At 39.0% G+C, this 19,098-nt stretch overlaps 1 protein-coding gene across 1 annotated transcript in view; it reads right to left on the bottom strand.

Moving 5' to 3' along the window:
* Positions 1-19,098, bottom strand: part of ADCY1 (adenylate cyclase 1) — a 136,922-nt gene that overhangs the window by 13,593 nt on the left and 104,231 nt on the right. Inside the window, exons 9-14 of the mRNA XM_034065282.1 lie at positions 16,219-16,413; positions 14,121-14,218; positions 10,888-10,972; positions 7,160-7,249; positions 4,072-4,328; positions 3,333-3,459 (exon numbers count right to left, since the gene is read on the bottom strand). Of these exons, the coding sequence (XP_033921173.1) occupies positions 3,333-3,459; positions 4,072-4,328; positions 7,160-7,249; positions 10,888-10,972; positions 14,121-14,218; positions 16,219-16,413 (852 nt within the window). The remainder of the gene's footprint in view (positions 1-3,332; positions 3,460-4,071; positions 4,329-7,159; positions 7,250-10,887; positions 10,973-14,120; positions 14,219-16,218; positions 16,414-19,098) is intronic.

Raw genomic sequence — 19,098 nt, 5'->3', positions numbered from 1 at the left:
ACAGCAAAAAGACTCAGCAAAATCAACAAGAACCTGTAACACCAATGACTTATAGAGCACAAATACAAATGTTTTAACCACTTCTCACCAACCAGAGAAATGCATTTTTTTCACACAATGTACATAAATGACACCGCTTTATATCAGTTCTGGTTCCCTAACCCAGATGCATGGAAATCAGATTAACGTGAAACTATATAATTTTTCTAAAGCAGTTTTTCTTTGAAATCTGCTTTTCCTCACAGCACGTTTTTTTTCCCAATATGGCAGTCAAAATCCATGGAAACGGGTTTTTCTCAAACTCTAGCATAGCCCACTGAGCACCTATCTATATATTCTTACTAGTAACGGTATTAATTCCAGGATACTTTCAGTGTTTAAAATACCATTTAGTTAGTACCAGACAGTTTGTTGTTCACGATAAAGTGAATTAAAATATCTATGAAATCCTGCAGCTTATGCCAGAAATGGTTTTATTCATCTTGGAGCGTTTTTATAGGATTAGCCCCAGTAATGAGCCTTACTAAAAGCAAAGTGCTTATATCTTCCAGAAGAGCCCCTGAGTCTGGAATTCTCTCAATTGTAAGCCTACAACTGAGAAGCTTCCTAAAAACATATGTTGAACCATGTTGGCATGGCTTCAGAGAGTGGCGTCTGGCTGCTGGGAGATGTGTGTCTCAGCTCTAGCAATGGTTCATGCAATTGAGTGTCTGCACAAGGAACTAGCACACTCACTGTAAACCAGAAGAAAATCTCCACAATCCCTGTGCACTAAGTCAGTGGTCTTTCTAAAACTGCTGCTACTAAGAATGAAATCAAGTTAAGCTGACATGGTTCAACAGTAAGTAGTACTATGGCTGTAGAGAAAGGGTACCAAGAATGCCGTTTAATCATATGCAGGGCTGCAGTCCAGCAGCTACAGAAAACTGTCACTCAGGAAAGTGTTTTTTACCCCTGTCTCCATTTAAGGATTGTTAAACAATTAGTTGCTTGGAGTTTGATAACTATCCAAAGGTAGCTTTAACTTACAGATGTTTCCAAGTCTTCCTAGAGCTTTTAAGATATTTTTGCTATGCCAAAGAGCCTAGTCAGTGAAAAGATAATGTTTTGGTGGGTATTTTTCTTATCCATTTTAGTAAGTGAGCACCAAAAGCACTTCTGTAACATTAATGACGACAGTACTTCTGCATATTATGTTATTTAGCCTTTGTATTCAATATCATTCACAACCAAAACACAGGACAAGACTCCTTACAACATGTTATCCACTATCATTTATTGTACAGGGCATAGACCTTCCATGTGGAATTAAGCAAAAGGGTATATACCCAGATCATCAAAGAGGCCAAATATCTACCCAGCCAACTGATTTCAAACAATGGTATTTATGTTGACACCTAATTTCTGAATTTTCTGCCTACACTGATTTTTGTTTTCCTTTCTGATCATTATCACACAACTCTCACAGACAAGACGGTACCACGTAAGTACCTGATTTGCAGCTGAAAAGATCAAAAAATGGCATTTGATCTTCTCAGAGAGAAAGCACTTTTTGAAATGGTACCTGAAGATGCCACTGGACATTACTAAAATTTGATAGGCATCCATATGTCTTAACTCCCCTTATTGCCTTTGGAGTAAGTGCACAATGGTTTTAACAACTGGTAGACAAGTAGTTATTAACTTTGTAGACAAGTAGGTATTTCTGAGAAACCTGGCCCCAGGACAGCAGAAGTTTGGATTTCTTCCTTTACTATTGTCCAGTTCTGGTCTTTCAGCAGGCAAGCATCCCACTAGTTTCCTGAACTTGAATATTTAAAACTATTTGATTGCTAATTAAAGGACAACTTAAAACTAAGACTCTCAGCAGAACATTCCTTAGGGCACACAATTCACCATGCAAGTCATAGTAGCTGGAATTATGAAAAGCAGTTAAGATACTTAAACTCACTCCTGATCTGTTGAAAGGCCACAAGATAGCGAACCAGTATCTTCCTCCTTGCTACTCTATTTCATGGATAGCAATAACGTATAGAAGGTCTTGAATTCACAGATCATATGGCACTCATATACCCCAACCTACATAGAGATGGCCGCTATGGAGTTAGTCATGTGCTGCACTGAGTTTCAAAGTCAAGGGATTTCTTTTTTTCCACCCTGAAAACTGTATTTGGTACCACAGCAAGTGGAAACTATTTATCAGTTTGTCCAAAATAAACTTCTGAGGCTGCCCGGCACCTATCAACACTGCAGGTTATAGGACAAAACCTAGATGATCACAGGTTGTTGACTCAAACAGCAGAGTCCACTGAAATTATAGAACAAGATAAACTTAAATCATGAAGGAGGTGGACTTGGTCTTGGACATCAAAATAAACAGAAAATCCCATCAGAGCTTAACTAATAAGCAGAAGATAATAGAGCTAAGTCATTCCTGATGGCTTCACTTTAGGTAACATAGTAGAGGCAAGGATGGCTTTAACCTGCATGTTCCAGTTGTGATCTTACACGTAAAAGCAAGCACTGTGATGATTTATATGGTCCTTTCAACAATATGGGTAGCAGGGTGTAGATGAGAACAGGCTGTGAACTCTGTGAACTACAAGAGTGTACGGTTTATCATAAAAGCAACTTCCAAATTCCATGAAAATAAACTTACATCTTCAACTTTCTCCTTCCCTCAGGGGCTAGTGTGAAACACTTTGGAGGTGGGAATAGGACTGCTGAAAGGCATGACAGGAGGTACACATTTCTTGATGCCCCTGCTTACAGTTAATATAATTTCTATTGGTTTTGCTGTGATTATGATAGTTAGAAAATAGGTGTTTTTAAAAAAGTACATGGACATGGTATCTAAATAAGTTTCTGACCAGCTTTAGGGAAAGAGTTCCACAGTTTCATTACATGATGTGGGTATTTCCTTTTACTGGTTTTATTTGCTTCTTTTCAGTTTACCTGAACATCAAACTATTTTCACCCTTTTTGTATTAAAAGATGAAAAAGATCTATTTAATTTATCTGAAACTTACATTGCTAACAGTTAATTTCCCATGTTTGAAATTCTCTATATTCATAACATGCCTTAGATATAAATATATTACTTCATTAATGACACAGTGTTATGGAACAACTATAAACAAATTCCCTTTTCCAGAGCAAGTGAATGTTATAGGTCTATGGAAAGAAAGTTAATATATAATAATTTTCCTTTGCAAAGCCCAACAGACATGAAAAAATCTTGACAGTGTCTTAGTCCAACTGACTTTTTGCAGGTCAATTAAGAAATCAGATACTGCTTTGTGTGCACTAGAAAGGAAAGATCTATGGCTTACCTGCACAGCCCAGAGGTAGTCCAGACGCAGCTTCAAGTCCACCTGTCTGGAATGCAGTGCCAAAGCACAAGAAAATAGCAAAATGGCTAGTATTGGTTCATAGCCACGCATATAAAAGGAGCCACCCCTTAAAAAGAAAAGGAAAGCAAATGGGTTATTCCAGATTTTCTAACACCTAACACTTCACATTTCTAGTATGAGATCTTTAGTTCAGAACATGTGGGTACCCCTAATCGCTAGCCTTTTCCAAAGTGGCTCATACAGGCAGGGAGAAAGGTGTGAGTAAATCTGATCACTGCGTGAGACCAATGTTCAATTTCTTGAGGATTTTATAATGCTATACATTACTGTAATGTGTGCATGCTTTTAATTAGGGAATACAGTAACACTCAAAAGCTTAAATATATTGAAATTGTTGAGGGCTGCTGAAATACAGAAGTTTTTAACTGTGTTTTTCTATTTCATATTATAATCAGACTGCAATGGGTTCAGCTGAGGTACGTTAGCATAAAAGTAACAGAATAATGAGAAACAGTTGCTAGTTCCCAAAAGCTGATCTCCTGTTGATGGGTTTTTCTAGATTCTAGAGCTGCTGGGTAGAGGATGGCTGAAGTATTTCTTATGTTCTACTGCGTACATAGCCCAAAGCAGTGCTGAATTCTAGAGAGCAATTCATAGATGAGATGTCATAGCTACCTATACAGAAACACTCACTGCTTTAACTTTGCAAGATACTTACCCCACTGCTTTTCTGTAACCACTGAGTTCCAGAATAAGTATGTACAAAATCGTAACAAAGAGCAGGAGAATCATTTTTGGCAAGGAAGATACACGCAGAAATATTGCCAAGGTGAGAGTCCCCACTACGCAGGAAAGGAAAGCATAGTGAGCTGTGTCACATGGAAGTTCATTCATGGTTTTATTTGTTCCACCCGGAGAAATGATAACTATTGAACTGCTGGAATTGGTATTCCAAACCCAAGGCATACAGCCAACCTAGAAAAGACAAGAGAGGCAAGAAGGGCAGAATGTTAAATATGAAATAAAAGAAATGCAGCTGCTATGGGGGCTGACTGTAGTTCTCTCCTAACTGGGAAAATACAGCTGTGGTGTTCCCATCCAGCTCACTGCTCCAACAAAATTTCTCCTTTTCCAGTAATGTTTTACTCAGTGTTAGGTGTGGGACGCTCTTTATTTATTAGATGCCAGTAAGACCAACCAATTAAAATCTGGGCTTAGCTGAATATGCTCCCTTGCAGGGCTCAAACCCAGGAGATTCTCTAGCCAACATATCCCTGCAAAACTGAGGAACTTCAGTAAACATTTTATGTGGCCGTGTGGGTGAGTAAGGCTCTTGCACAGAGCACAGAAAGAAATGCCTTTGCTTTATTGACTGTGCAAATTGTATCAATTTCAAGTCATCCGGTATAAAGTAAAACCTATTTTAATCTTTGATTGAAAAGTTAAACACGAGTATCTTTTCTCCACCTCAGAACTACTTCCACGATCACATAAGATTCTAATACAAGACCACACAAGAATTATCCCTGCTATTTCACTTATCCAAGGAGTCCCATTTCCTCCCTAGACTGGGAAATGAAAAAAAAAACCAGTTTAGTGCATTTCCTAGGGGCAACTTGAGAAAATGGAACCTGCTTCTTCCAAAGGCAAAGTCATGTTCAAGTCTCAGAGCCCAAGAGAGGAATATCTGGCAAACACTGCAAGTCCCTAGAGCTCCAGTTTTAATTGCACTCCAACCTTCACCCCTTATTTAGGGAGAGAAGAAGAGTTAGCATAAATGGGGAGAGTGGGAGGGTAGTGTGAAATTGATTTTAAAAGGCACTATCACATAAGCCCTGCCCTGTACTTAAGCTCCTCATTTGAAGTGCATTATTAGACCTTTTTATTTCATCCTAACCACTGATAATGAAACTTTTATAGCATGTTGTAAAACAACTGACAACCTGAGAGGTGATTAAGCAATACATTTTACAGGGGATTGTAGTCATTTAAAAAGATGAAACATAACAGATAAAATGTGAGTTAAACTCATGGTGGCTAACATTATGGAATGAGAGCACATGGAGTGAAAAATCTGTTTAATGTGATTTTGTTCAATATCCTCAAAAATGCTGTTCATACCAAACTCATCCAAAGCCACAGACATGCATGATGGCTTCATAAAGGATGTGTGATCCATCCAGGAAAACAACATGTACTCTACAACTAGGAGTGAAACCTCAACATCTAGCTCTTATGCTAGCTGAGAATTCTAGAGCCATCACTTTGCAGGAACTTACAATTCCACATTAACATTTCTCCTAAGCACTTCAATGGTTACAGGCTATTTTTGCTTCAATAAAGGGTAAAGTTATATTTGTGACCTATTCCAAGTTGTAACTAAATGATCACTGTTCTGTTGGAGGCCAGAATCTATAATCTGAATTCTTCCACCTATAGTAAACATTGCTTTAGGCCTCATGATTTCCATTTCTCATTTCACCATTTTAAGTGGCAACAATAGTGCTTGATTCATTTGGTCAAAGTGTCACATCTATGTGGACTGATCCACAATGGTTCCGTCGATCATAATTTTCACCTGAATCCCGAAGTCAGATACACAGAACTTGCTGAGATGCTAGCTAGCCTAGAGGAACGGCACATATCTGTGCCTTTTAGGCTTACATGCACATTAAGAAGCACATATTTGTCTGTGTGCTGTTAGGGCTGTGTGTTACTCACACAACTGATATTCAGTATTTCTGATACCAGTTAGAACACTGGGATTTGCAGACAAGGGATGTGTTGCCCATTCAGTTCATGCAGATCAGCTTGGTAGATGTTCTCAGAGCAGGTTGAGGGATGAATGAATACAAAATAAGGGGCTTGGCATCTCAGTTAGTGCTGTGAAATGCTCATGAAATCCCTGTCTTCCTATTGGGCAGAACACATAGCCTAAATTCCACAGAGAGGCATGATTTGAGACATCTGCCTCCTCAGCATTTCCAATTGTGTTTAGTGTGCTATTTTTGTGTGAATCCTTTCCTTTGGGTATCCTAACATGTTTAATTCATCAGCATTAGCAGCCAAAATGCTGAAATTCAGTGCTAGGAGTTTGACAAGGCAACTAAATGCCAAACACTTCAGTAGAAGTTTAAATCCCATTTGACATTCAAGTCTACCATGTAGAACTAGCTGCTAATCCACAGTGAAAGAAGCTCAATTTTCAGAAGTATTGAGCAAGTTCATTTCACACAAGAGAAGCTTCCTAGATTTTAGATGTGAATGGATCATATAAATAGCACAATGTAAGCACCTCTTCTAGTTATGCAATACTGTCCATATTTTAAGATCTTGTTATCTTTTCTGATTTGCCTGGACAAAACATATCCCCTTGTTATCACACGTAAGGATGTTCTATAAGTAACACAGAAATAAGTAACGCTGTTTGACACCATGCCTTGTCTGTCACAAGATATTAGCCATTGAACTAGTAATCAAGCTGAACATTTAAAAATAGCTTTCTCACAAAGTACATGACATCAGCAGACTATGTGATACTAAACTTTCTATAGCTGTTGTCTTGCTATTATCTGTGTAATTTGCCCATAGCTTTGCCATTCCTAAGTCAACAGCTTGACTCAAGGCAGTGAAAGTTCAGATTATAGGAAAAGGCTTTAATTTTGAAGAAACATGCTCTGCAAGAATGAATAAGGAAACGAGTAGGAATTTACCAGACAAGAATACAGTACGTGTTTAATGGATCTGCACCAGGTTGTTATTTAAACAGAATGCTAAATTAGGCGATACTTGATTTAAATACTCACCACGCATCCTTGAGCCACGGAGTATATTAAGATCACAATAAAAATACACAAAATGGTACGAATCTGAATTGTCAGGCACCCTGGAAAACACTAAGGAAATAAAAAGATTTACAGATATACATTTACAAGTATCTTTTTCAAGTGGGGTTGTTATTGTTTAGTAGTCTATAAAAAGAAGAGAATAACGGATACGGACATTTTGCCTGCACTTTAAATTATAAAACAAGCATGTAGTTGTTATTGAGTACATATGCTTTAATGGTAATTGCATTTTGGAGGGTAATAAATGTGAAATTATTATTACTATACATTATTTCTCACTGTAATTAAAACTCTTTGAAAGGTTAGTAGGATGTCTGCTCATAATGCAAATAATAAATTAGCATGGCATTTGATTTGGTTCTCATGGGGAAAATCCCCAAAGCATCTTTTGCCATGCGAATTATCAGCTACAAACAGTGATCCAAGACAACATACTGTGGTAGCACAGAATTTTGGAGTGGTATTTGTGTCTTCTGCTATAATAGTCATGTTAAATGCCAGGGTAGTTTTAATTATCAGGACTCCTTTAAAATATTGAATTTGTCAGGGCAGAAAGGACAGTAGAGAACAAATATGTCTGGTGGAAAGGAGTCCTGTGAATCTCTTCATTATCTTCAGTTTTACCCTGATGCCATCATTGCACAGTGTGACTTGCTTGCTGCTTGTGAACATATATGGAGCCAGTGACAGAAGGTGAAAGAGGAAAACCAGGTCTGTCAGGCTCTAGTACTTATGCTTGTTGCAGTCATTCTGATCTACCCTGGTTTCAGTGAAAGCTGCTTTCCTTCTTCTCCTCTTGTATGAAGAATGTTTGAGGCATCTATTACCTTCTGGACCCACAATACATGTTTCAGACAAGACGTCTTGCAGTGACTTCAAGCATCAAGAATCAATGACAGGAAACATTAAGATTTAAAGTGGGAACGATCCTGTGTCCCTTAAAAGAATGGGTCTCAGACTTACCAAAGCTGGATTTGACTTAAGATAAACTGAAACCAGCAAACACTTAATTTTTGAATGAGTCACTAACTCTGAAGAAGAGCTGTTCATTAAAAACACAGCTTACAGCAGGCAGCAAAGTACCCATGGAGTACCCTTCCTTTCACAGATGCAGAGACTTTTCATCTGTATGTGTCACCACAAAGGAAATACAGCATGTGCGATCTGCAAATACATTCTGGCTTCAGCAAGGATTAAGTCCATGTAAATGCAGGTGGGAAATAATCAATGGAATATCAATAGTAGATTTATATTATGACCTGAATTTATTTGCTACGCCAGAAACCAGTTTAGCTATTATTCAACATCAGCAAAATTGATTGGGATACCTGAGGTATATCACCCTTAATAAAATAGTGAGCATATTGTAGAACAAAAACCTTGCTTTGTAAGAACTTCACATTGAAAAGCTGCATCTCAAGGGAGGGGATACAGCAGTGTCTAAAATAACCCTATGAAAAAAGAGACAGACTGTTTCTGCATTTATTCATCACCATCCTATAGCTCAGGTTGAAAGGGAACTCAAGGGACCCCAAAATACTGTTTGCTTTGACCCCCAGTGCTATTTAACAGAGCTGGTTTGTCCCCAGCCTGTCACTGCAGGGGGGTTCTTCCTTCAGAGGGCCTGGACTTCACATTTATCTATGCTATATTATGTAAGATTCCTGTGGGCCCATTCTGCAAACCTGTCTAGGTTCCCCCCTCAGTGGTCATCCTGCCACTGCGTTGACTCTTCCCCCAAAACTGGAGTCACTAAAACTTGACATGAGTATACTCCATGTCCTTCTCCAGGTCACTGATAAAAATACATAACAGGATAGGTCCCAGGAAAACACTAATTGTGTCCCACTTATTACTGGCTTCCAGGGAGAGTATGACCATAAACTGCTATGCTCTGAATGTGATCATCCAGATGTTTTTTACCTGTCACACTGTCTACCCAACTAGACCAAAATCCTACATCACCTGAGGTGGAACAAGTGTGTTTTTATTCATATAAATAAAATAGAAAATGATTTTGTTTGAAGGAAACCTACATATTTCATTAATTCTGTCTGCAACCAAAAGTTATCTACTGCTTGTTGAGGAGAGGATGCCCATAGGCTGAAGATAATGCTGCATGGTTAATAGCGATAAAGCAAAATGCAGATTCAAAGACAGTGTGTTCTGACACATTGCACAGACTTTTTTTTGTGTATGTGTGTACATGTTCTAAATGTTGACACACTAGGCTTTGGGTTAAAAAGGAAAATAAACCCTTAAAAGGTAAGATGTGAATTAAAACTCTGACACTTTAAAGATTTATTCTTCTTACCTTTGGTCATTCTAAGACTGCATCTGCTCTTTTCTGATAGCACAGCATTTTGGGCTTCATTTTCTTTGTTTTCTCCATTACTTTTATTAACTAAGTAAGTACTGTCAGAGGCACTTGTCCAGTGTAAAATAGCAAGTAAGCGCCAGAAGACTGATTAAAATAGGAGAATGACTGGTTTCAAATTCTCTATTATACATAGTATATTAATTATCTTTTACTTATTATATAAACCAAGTTTTTACCATAAAATCCCAAACTGCAATACTCTGAGTTTTTGTATTTCTTTGTTTTTCTGCTGCTGGATTTGATCTGTAGGTACCGAATCTCTAGAGGAACCTGGAACAAATTAACTGACTGCCAAAACAGCCGGAACAAGCCTTAAGTTGGCAGTAGCCCCAGGGAAACGCCATAAAGAGGAGCTATTTCCTACAAACTTTATCTGTGTTTCTACCATCCACAGAGAGAACACACAACTACTGTGCCATTACGAAACAAAACAGATCATCCAAGTTACTCCCAAATAACCGTGTGAGTTTATCAATAAAGATCTGCTGTGTACCAGATACTCTGCTAATACACTGTTTATGTTGCCATGAAAACAATTACTTTCTTCCTGCCAAAAGCTAATTTTTCTTAACTAGAAATTAGTGTGTGCTTATCAGCAAAGCTGATTAATGGTGTGTTTTCTCCTGATATTTGTCTGAAAAGGCTAAATTTAGATTAAGCCACTACAGATTTCTTTCATCAGAAAATTAATCTGCAGATGCTATATTCTGATCTGGCAGACCTAGTTCTCTTTTACAACAACCAAACGTCCTTTTGCATCATTACTGTTGTGAAAATGCAATGCAGGAGAATTAATCATTACTAAAGGTTTTGAAAAGGCCAAGGGTTGCGTGTGCAAAACATTGTGCTTTACCATCAAAACAGCTGCTGCTTTGGCAGGACAAGTTTTGAAAACAGAGGGGAATTCAGCAGGACTTTATACCCAGATACCAGTTGGAATGGAAGGGAACACTAGTGTGCTCCCTAGTCAGAAAGAAGAAAAAGTCACGTTATGTAGCAGTTGTTTATCTGAGCACTGGGATGATTCAGTGGCTAGAGGTAGGTGGTTCAGGGAAGACATAGCAAAAAAGACAAAAAGGATAGCATTAATGGCACTGCTGTAATGATTGCTACTGTGAAAAGTCTACTTTTAGGTGAACTATCTTTGCTTTGAAGTGCCCGATACATTACTTAAAAATGAACTTGAAAAGCACATAATTTCAGACTCTGAATCCGTGAAGCATGTGCTGTCGGCTTCATATTCCAAACGACAAACCAAGCATAGCCACCAAAAGGAAGAATAGCCATAACATCTTAAATCACTTACTTGTACTCGTGTGACATGTAGGTACATAATACAAGCCACTAGGAAGCATATGCAGAACACCAGGAGAACAAGAACTATGGTACTCCTAGAATCAAAACACAGCAGAAGTAAAGCAATGCAATCAGTACAAGGTGAGAACAAACAGCACAGGGTTCTTCTGAAATGGTGTTTTGGATGAATGGTGACAATCTCTCCCTCACCCTTCCTGTAATACTGTTGCAGAGGAAATCTGACAGTGAAATGAATTGCTCTCAAGAATAAGAAATCAATAAATGCTTTTGTATATAGTGCTCACTGTGACCTCAGCAAGGAGATCAAGGCACCTCAAAGATTCAACTGTATGGTGTATCAGGAGAGACACTTTCTAATTGTAGGCTAATGCAGAATATTCAGCATGGTAACTCTTGTAAGTGGAGTGTGCAACCCAATTACTTGGCCTTGGCAGCTGTGTAACAGTTACCAGATGCTTTTCCCTTCTGATCTTTCCTCCTCAGAAATCAGCCAACTCAGTCACTTACCAAATCAAATAAAACCAGACCACATTGTGATCCCTTCTAATGAAACAGAGCAACCCCCTCCTTATGAATCTTCCTCAATAGACAAATCTTATTCTTCACAATGATGCTGCAGTAATTATTTTAATTCTTCCCTCTTCTGATCTTTCCACATAGGCTTGTTCTTCCTGAGGAGAGGGGTGAAGACCAAGCACATCTCTCCTCCAGAAAACCGGTGCTATAGGAATAGTACTTCATGGATGTCAGCAAGCTGGCAAAAATTAGTCCGCCAGTGCTAGTGCTCTGATTTATGCTCATGGACAGCCTGGCCTCAAGCCAGCCATGGACCCAGGTCCATGTGAAAGGAGCGTAATATGATCTTCACACCTTTTCCAGTCTTGTAAGGACAACCCAGCCAGTTCAGAAGATGTGATCCATGGCTGCAGGCATATGTGCACCTTGACCACCACTGGGGAAAGATTGCTAAACAGGGTTTCTAACAGTAGAAGAGTGGAATTCTTCTGCTGTAGAATTCCTCTGTATTCGGCTTTGATTTAAAATTCATGTAACAATTCCTACCAATACACAAGCAGGTAAAATGTTGTGGTATAGTATATCCAGAATAGTGAGATGACTCTAGGTATTGTCAGTGTGGCTTCTGATTACAAGCATTAATGGTCCCTGTGCTCTCCTGCGGTTTTAGAGAACTGGCTTGCATTCAGAATGGTAGTATGATAGAAAATAATGCATGGGACATGACTGAAACAGTGTCTTTTATGGCAGCAACAACCATGAACTGACATTAGTGCTGCATGGGACCCTGCAGAGATTTGGGTTGCCACAAGTAGCAAAGGGCCACATTGTTTCTTAAAAATAAACCCAGCATAAGACACCAGGAAAGTTCATAATCAGGGTTTTGAGTGGCTACAATGCATGTATGCCTCCAGAACTGGACAGCTTAGGTTCACAGGAACATAGCCTTACTTTCACCAACTCCGTTGATCATTGCTTTCTGTGTATTTATGCAACTGGCTTTCTTACAACATTTTATTATCTCTAGATTCTGAATGTCCTCCTTGAAATATTGTGATAATGTGTCAAACACCGTTACTATCACTACTCTCATTACAATAACACATTAAACTTCTTGTCTTTTGCATTCTCATCATACTTACAACTGCTTTAGCAATCTAAAAAGCCACATAAAGCTCCAAGTTCTGTGGTGATGGGAAAATTTTCAATACTTCCCAAGTGTTAGTCTAGCACATGGTTTTATCTGTGTAAGTGCAAGGGATGAGCCCAAGATGACTAGTAATTTGGTAGTATGAAGCCACCACCAACAGACATTGTAAGAAAGAATTTAAGGCTATACACTTACTATTCACCCACTATGGGTGGCTTTTATGACTAACACAGTGAGGAACCAGTCCATCTTCATAGCCTTCAGTGGTCATATTCTACTGGAACTTGTGTGTCTGTCACACCAGAGCTTAAATTCAGTCTCTGTCCAGCTGGTTTTTAAGTGACAGTACTTTTTGGAAAGGTTACCAACTACAGTACCATATGATTCTCATAAATTCACTCTAGTTTCAACTACACTAATAAGCTTTGTCTCTCCTTGTTCTAAATTGCCATGGACTGCAGCTGGGCTTTACTTCAGAAGTAGGTGAAGGAGTTCTTAACTCTGCTCCAATTAGTCAGCAAAGGTGGTTAGTCTGGAAATTACATTATTTTTATAAGTGACTTTGAATTCTTCAGATGAAACATATTTAAATAATTTAAATAATAATTATTACTATTACATTTAAAAAGGTGTTTCTCAAACTTGCAATTAGAAATAACAGAATATAGGAGTAAGTATTATTCTGACAGGATCTGTGAGTAGAAAAGGCCAGAATTTATAATGGGATTTTCAAAAGCATTATGCTGTGCCCAGTTTTATTCCTAATAAATCCTAATTAGTGAAAGTGAGTGAAGCTGATTTAAAATGTTTTGATATTCTCACCTGAAGAAGCTTATTACTAATCATTTTTATATCTTGAACACAACTATATCTACTTCTTATCACCCCTAGATTTGAAAGTGAAGTCTAATTAACTTTTTATTTAGTAAGCATCCACACAGAATTGACAACATCTGAATTAATCACTAAACTGTATCACTCAACAACAGGCACCAGACATCCCCCAAATCCATCATGAGTTGTTGGTTATACCTGCTTTAGTGCAATCAAGGTCTGACTGCAACTCACATGGGAAAGGCCAAGCCATGCAGCTTGCGTAGTGATAGCGTTGTTACCCAAAACTTCAATGCAGGCTCTAAATTTGGGTTGAAAACCTGGATTGATACTTCAGTGCTTAGTTCCCATGAAGCTCTGTATATTTTTATCTATGTGGCTATTAATACCTGAAGTACCTTGTCCAAAGCCAGCACAACTGTAGTGCAGAAATGCTTTGAATAAGTGTGGAAGATTTCAGGGTTTTTTTTTCCTAAGTGCATCTCCTTCTTCCCAGAAAAGAAGGGGGGAAATCGTTTTAAATAAGATAGCAAAATGTGTCTCCTTTGGACAAATAGAAGAGAGAATGGTTAGACTGAGGGTATACCAACAGGGAATCTTGTGTTTGAGAAGACAGCAACCTGGGTGCTAATTCCCATTTCAAACACATTAATTTTTTGACCTTGACCTGATGCTTGAAGATGTTCTATTTTGAATTATAATGGGAAAAGACAGAAACTTACTGTGGTATTATTAGAAGGTAGACAAGGCCAAATAAGGCAGCTAGAATTAGTGAGAGAACTACAGCACTGGTGAAATACTCATCCTGAAGCTGGTGGTACTGTTAAAGAAAGGAAGAAATGAAGACAGTGAGCATTTTATACACACCCAGCCACCCAGGTTTTACATTCTCAGTGGAAAAGAACTATAGCCTGAAGTAAAATAAGTCCCTACCCTTCTTACAAACATACAAATAATTGCTTAATTCACACACACACATGCACAAACCAGGTGTGTGTCTACACAATGTTTTCCTTGACAGACTTTGGTTTCAGCTGCTCCTGTTGGCCTAGCTGTTAGCTTTCACCCTGTAACTACTAAATCTCGGTTATGCTCAGACATAAATTCATTGCTTGGAGCAAAAAAGATTCACCCATTTTGAACAAGGAGGTGGCACTCCACTGATTCATCACAAAAGAAAGCCAAACCCCCCTTGGTGCCGTCCTCAAGGTGTCCTGCCACCTTCACTGCTGACCTGGAATTCACTGGGATAATTTTGCTCCTAGCAGCTGGTGCAGTGCTGTATTTTGGAATTAGTCTGAGAACAATGCTGATAACACACTGACGTTTTAATTGTTGCCAAGTAATGCTTACCCCAACCAAGGACTTTTCAGTCTCATGCTCTGCCATTGAGGAGGGGCACAAGAAGTCAGGAGGGAGCAGAGACAGGATCCCTGATCCAAAATAGCCAAAGGGATATTCCATACCACAGCACATCATGCCCAGTATAGAAACTGGGGGGAATTGGCTGCAAGGGACCGATCCCTGCCCAGGTCAGGCTGGGTATCGGTCAATAGGTGGTGAGCAATTGTAGTGTGCATCACTGCTGTTTATTGTTCTGAGTTTTCACTCTCTTTTTGTTATCTCTTCTTCTTATTATTATTACAATATTATACTTTATTTTAGTTATTGAACTGCTCTTATCTCAGCCCATGGCTTTTACATTTTTTTTTCCAATCCTCCTCCCCAGTTTATTGAGGAGGGGAGTGAGCTACCTGGTACTCAAGTTGCCAGCTGGGTTTAAACTGCAACAGCTGCTCAGGACAGGACACTAATGGGTGGGTTGGAGGCAGTTGCTAACTAGAGACACAAGCTCAGTTTTGGGTAGTTACTGCCCTGATTCCACTAAGCCTCAGTCCTTAGAGCAGACTACTTTCCAGGGTTGGAAACATGGGTCTTTTCTCAGAAAGATCAAAATTTCAATCTCATTTGCACCAAAAGACTTTCTTATTTTGAAAGAAAACAATTACCAGTAGATAATAAATCACTGGAAACTTGAAACCAAGGTTAATTCCCAAGACCTTTAAAAAACAGAGTCCAATCTGGCACACAGCCTTCTGACTTGAAACAGCAGTGGCATGAAGTCTTAGACTACAAAGTGACTTAGAGTGGAAAAATAAATGCTACTGCCAAATTATTCCAAAATCCCTTTTGCTTTTTTAAATAAACCAAAGGCTTTTATTTTTTCCCAACTAAAACAACTTGGATTTACAAACAAAACCCATGCAAGGTAGGGACAGCTCTACTTTGTTAGGTTATATGCATGCTTGTAAGTCTGGAGTAAGTCCGCTGCTTTCAGCAAAGTCACACTGGCATAAGATCACAACTTCACACAGAGATTTAAGATTGTTTTCTAAATTTTCTAGGATTGATGGGATCAATACTTATCAGGCTACTTATGCAGAGGGAAGCATCTTCCTGTCATTAATGCTTCTCCAGAGCAGATGAGTCAGTAAGCAGCCACATTGCCATGAGACAGCATTAGACAAGTGACACAGGTCAGGCTGTCTGGAGAAGCAAAAGGAGGGCCAAAACACAGGATGTGTAACTTTATGGGGAAGGATCTTGATTAGCAGAATGATACTGACAGTTCTTTTTATCCCCTCTACATGCTTCCATAGAAGGTGGAGATGATGTCTGTCTCTTAACTGAGAGACAGTCCAGAGGATTATTTAAAGATAGTGAGTAGAATTTAAGTATTGTCTAAAACCAAACAAAAAACCAGCGCTAGTTGGCTCCTGGTCAGTGAAATCAATGAAAGATAATTGTAAGCCCCCTTACTTTATTTTCACGCTCAATTTGCTTGTACTTCAGGGTGAAGAAGTTCAAGTCAGCCATCTCAGACTCAGTTTGCCGGGCCTCTATCAAGCGGCTGATGTATCTGTTCACTCGAGTTCCTGGAGTGTTGTAGACAACATTGGTAGAAAAAGAGGAACGATTCCTGAGTTTTTCAGAGGCTGTCCTTAGTGCTCTCCTCTGTAGCACAGATGAAGAAAGAAGCACAGATTTTATTAATGTTATGGTTTTTCATTGCTGTTAATATTAGCTCAAGCTCACAGCCAGGATGAGGAACCTCTTAAGCAGAGCAACTATCTCCATGTGATTGCCATCTTTTGAAAACACCTTAGCTGAAATACTGATCTCACTAAAATCAAGGAGAAATTGCCCACTGCATTCCAGGATTTCAATCCTCATCCACAGAAGTTCTCTTCACATACTGCCCTGACACTTCCCTGCCACTGAGCAAATCATCAGTTTCATCCACAGCAGTTTAACTTTACCTGGAAAAATAACTAAGTATCCTCTTTCTGATTAAAGACATGGACATTGTGAGGACAAGACAACCAGGCTCTTCATGACACAAAAAGTCTGACTGTCCAAGACTGTCTAGGTAAGAATATGCATTCTGAAAAGGTAAATTTCTTTAACTTCTTGCACAAAGGCCATGTGTGACTTCAGAGGGTCTGAAATCTCAAGTGTTCCTATTCTTAACTTAGCCAAGTGGCTCTCTTGTTAAGACCTCTTGGGTATGCCTTAATTGCACTCACAGATCCAGATGGAGCACTCCAATAAATTATCAGGCTAACCTGTGGCTAATTGGGGTTAATTCCTCAATGGCTGAGACAGCACAACTGACAGGATCATCACTCCTTTGCAGTGCAAAAGATTTATCACAGAGAGCATCTGAAAGGGACTTTACAGACAATGTCTCACTTTTCACAGAGAGCAGTTAGAAGATGGTGAGCAGCTTCTCAGCCACACTGGTGGTAACCTTCAGTCAAAGGCACTGTGATGTGGAGACACTCAAGGCCAGGCTGGATGTAATTCTGGGCAACCTGATCTAATTGAGTATGCCCCTGACAAGTGCAAAGGGTTGAACTAGATAAGCTTTGAAGGTCCCTTCCAACCCAAACCATTCTATGATTCTATGACCCTATGATCTAAACTGTTACAGCTAGATCTGTACTAGTATGGCTGCCCATGCCCCAGCACACTGAAAGGCTTAGGCCTTTCCCAAATACTCTTGTAGATGCAGCATCTTTTAAAATAGAACGAGAAAGATGTAGGCCAATCTTGTAAAAGAAAAACCAGTCCCCTAATGGTTAGCACACTGAGTAGGAAGAGACATCACTTGAATATCCTTTTCACCTCAAAAGGAGTCAAGTCTAACTTCCCAGAAGAGTTTTGACAACCAAACTCAGACAAGTTGTACTATTATTATACAGCTAAAGGAATACTTTTTTGCCTAACATCTGCAGAGTTCAGGAAGACAATTCAAATCATTATGAAATGAATGACAAGTCTGCTCAGGGTTAAGGACAACACTGGCTCAGGATATAATCAGTAGAGTGTCAGCAAGCTGTTACAGAAGTACATCAGATTTCTCTCTTCAGAGCAGTCAGTACTTAATAGCCCACTCTTTCAAAGCTCTACTACAAAATATCCCTTAAAACCAGATGGTAAAAGGAGGTGGTGATTGCTATTTAAGTAATTCTGCAGGAATGGCAGTTTCCTGCCTTATTCCACAAGAAGTTCTCATGAGAGCCTCATTAGTGAACAAATAATGAACTACAGCAGTTCATTAACTTACACAGCTTATGTTATATGTAAATTATACCTGAATACTTATGAACAGTGGGAAGGGTTAACTGCTGACTGACACCTTAGTTTACTGATTATGATGGAGAATGGACCTTAGCAAAGATAAATTAACCTTCCAACTTCTGCTTTGCTGGCTTTATACGTAGAGAGCAGGTTATACCAGCATTAACCAATTATGAGGCTACTTGAGACATTTTTCTTCAAGCTATCAGATCCCATTACTTGGTAAGTTGCCTGTGGTGCAAGAACTAAAAGTTTAAACATGAAAAATAATCCTGTGGACATACATGGGTTAGAGCTTTCAAATCTGGTCTTCTGGGTTCTGTTAGCCATAATGAAAATCTTAAATTGCCAGCCGAACAACTATTCCCAATGTTACTAAATGGAGAAGACATTTGTCCCATAAGTTTGTGGGGAAACTGAGTGCTTTCAGGAATATTGTTAGGAATATCCAATTCCTAAACATATACATAAGACACATTGTAAAATATTGTGTATGCTTCAAGGAATGTAGGGCTCACTTTGTTCAAATACTCAAACAACAGTACTGATTCACAATTGGAAGGCCTAGCACATGGACAATTTCAGCATAAAATCTGGAGTTTCTGAAAGTCTTCACTGAAACTGCATCTTAAAGGAACTGATGTATTTTTCTCCCTTTATCCCACAGAAGAAACACGAGGACATGCAAAATCCAAAATGCAGAAATTGGAATGCTTTCTGAAAGTAAGGTTTAGACAGGATCTTCCATAAATGTATATTACTTTAATTAATCCAAACAATAAAAGGGGGAGTAATCAGTCTAGTAAAACATCTAGACCGATTGTTCCGATGCACACATGCGCTACTTTGGAGCCCGGGTGGAGTGACCTATGTAGCATTGCCACCTGCTGGCCAACAAAGTGGAACGAGCAACTCTTCAAGAGTATTTTCTCCATGTATTTTGGGGTAGACCCACACACAGAAAAGGAAGTAAACCAGGCTACTGGCAATTTTGAGTTATGGCATTACAAGTCAATACATGAAAGCAGAATTCTTATTTGTACTATGGACTTTTAC

The sequence above is a fragment of the Melopsittacus undulatus genome, chromosome 1, assembly GCF_012275295.1.
Source record: "Melopsittacus undulatus isolate bMelUnd1 chromosome 1, bMelUnd1.mat.Z, whole genome shotgun sequence".
Taxonomy (NCBI): Eukaryota; Metazoa; Chordata; class Aves; order Psittaciformes; family Psittaculidae; genus Melopsittacus; species Melopsittacus undulatus.
The sequence above is the reverse complement of the archived record's forward strand: the minus strand, read 5'-3'. Positions and strand labels throughout refer to the sequence as shown.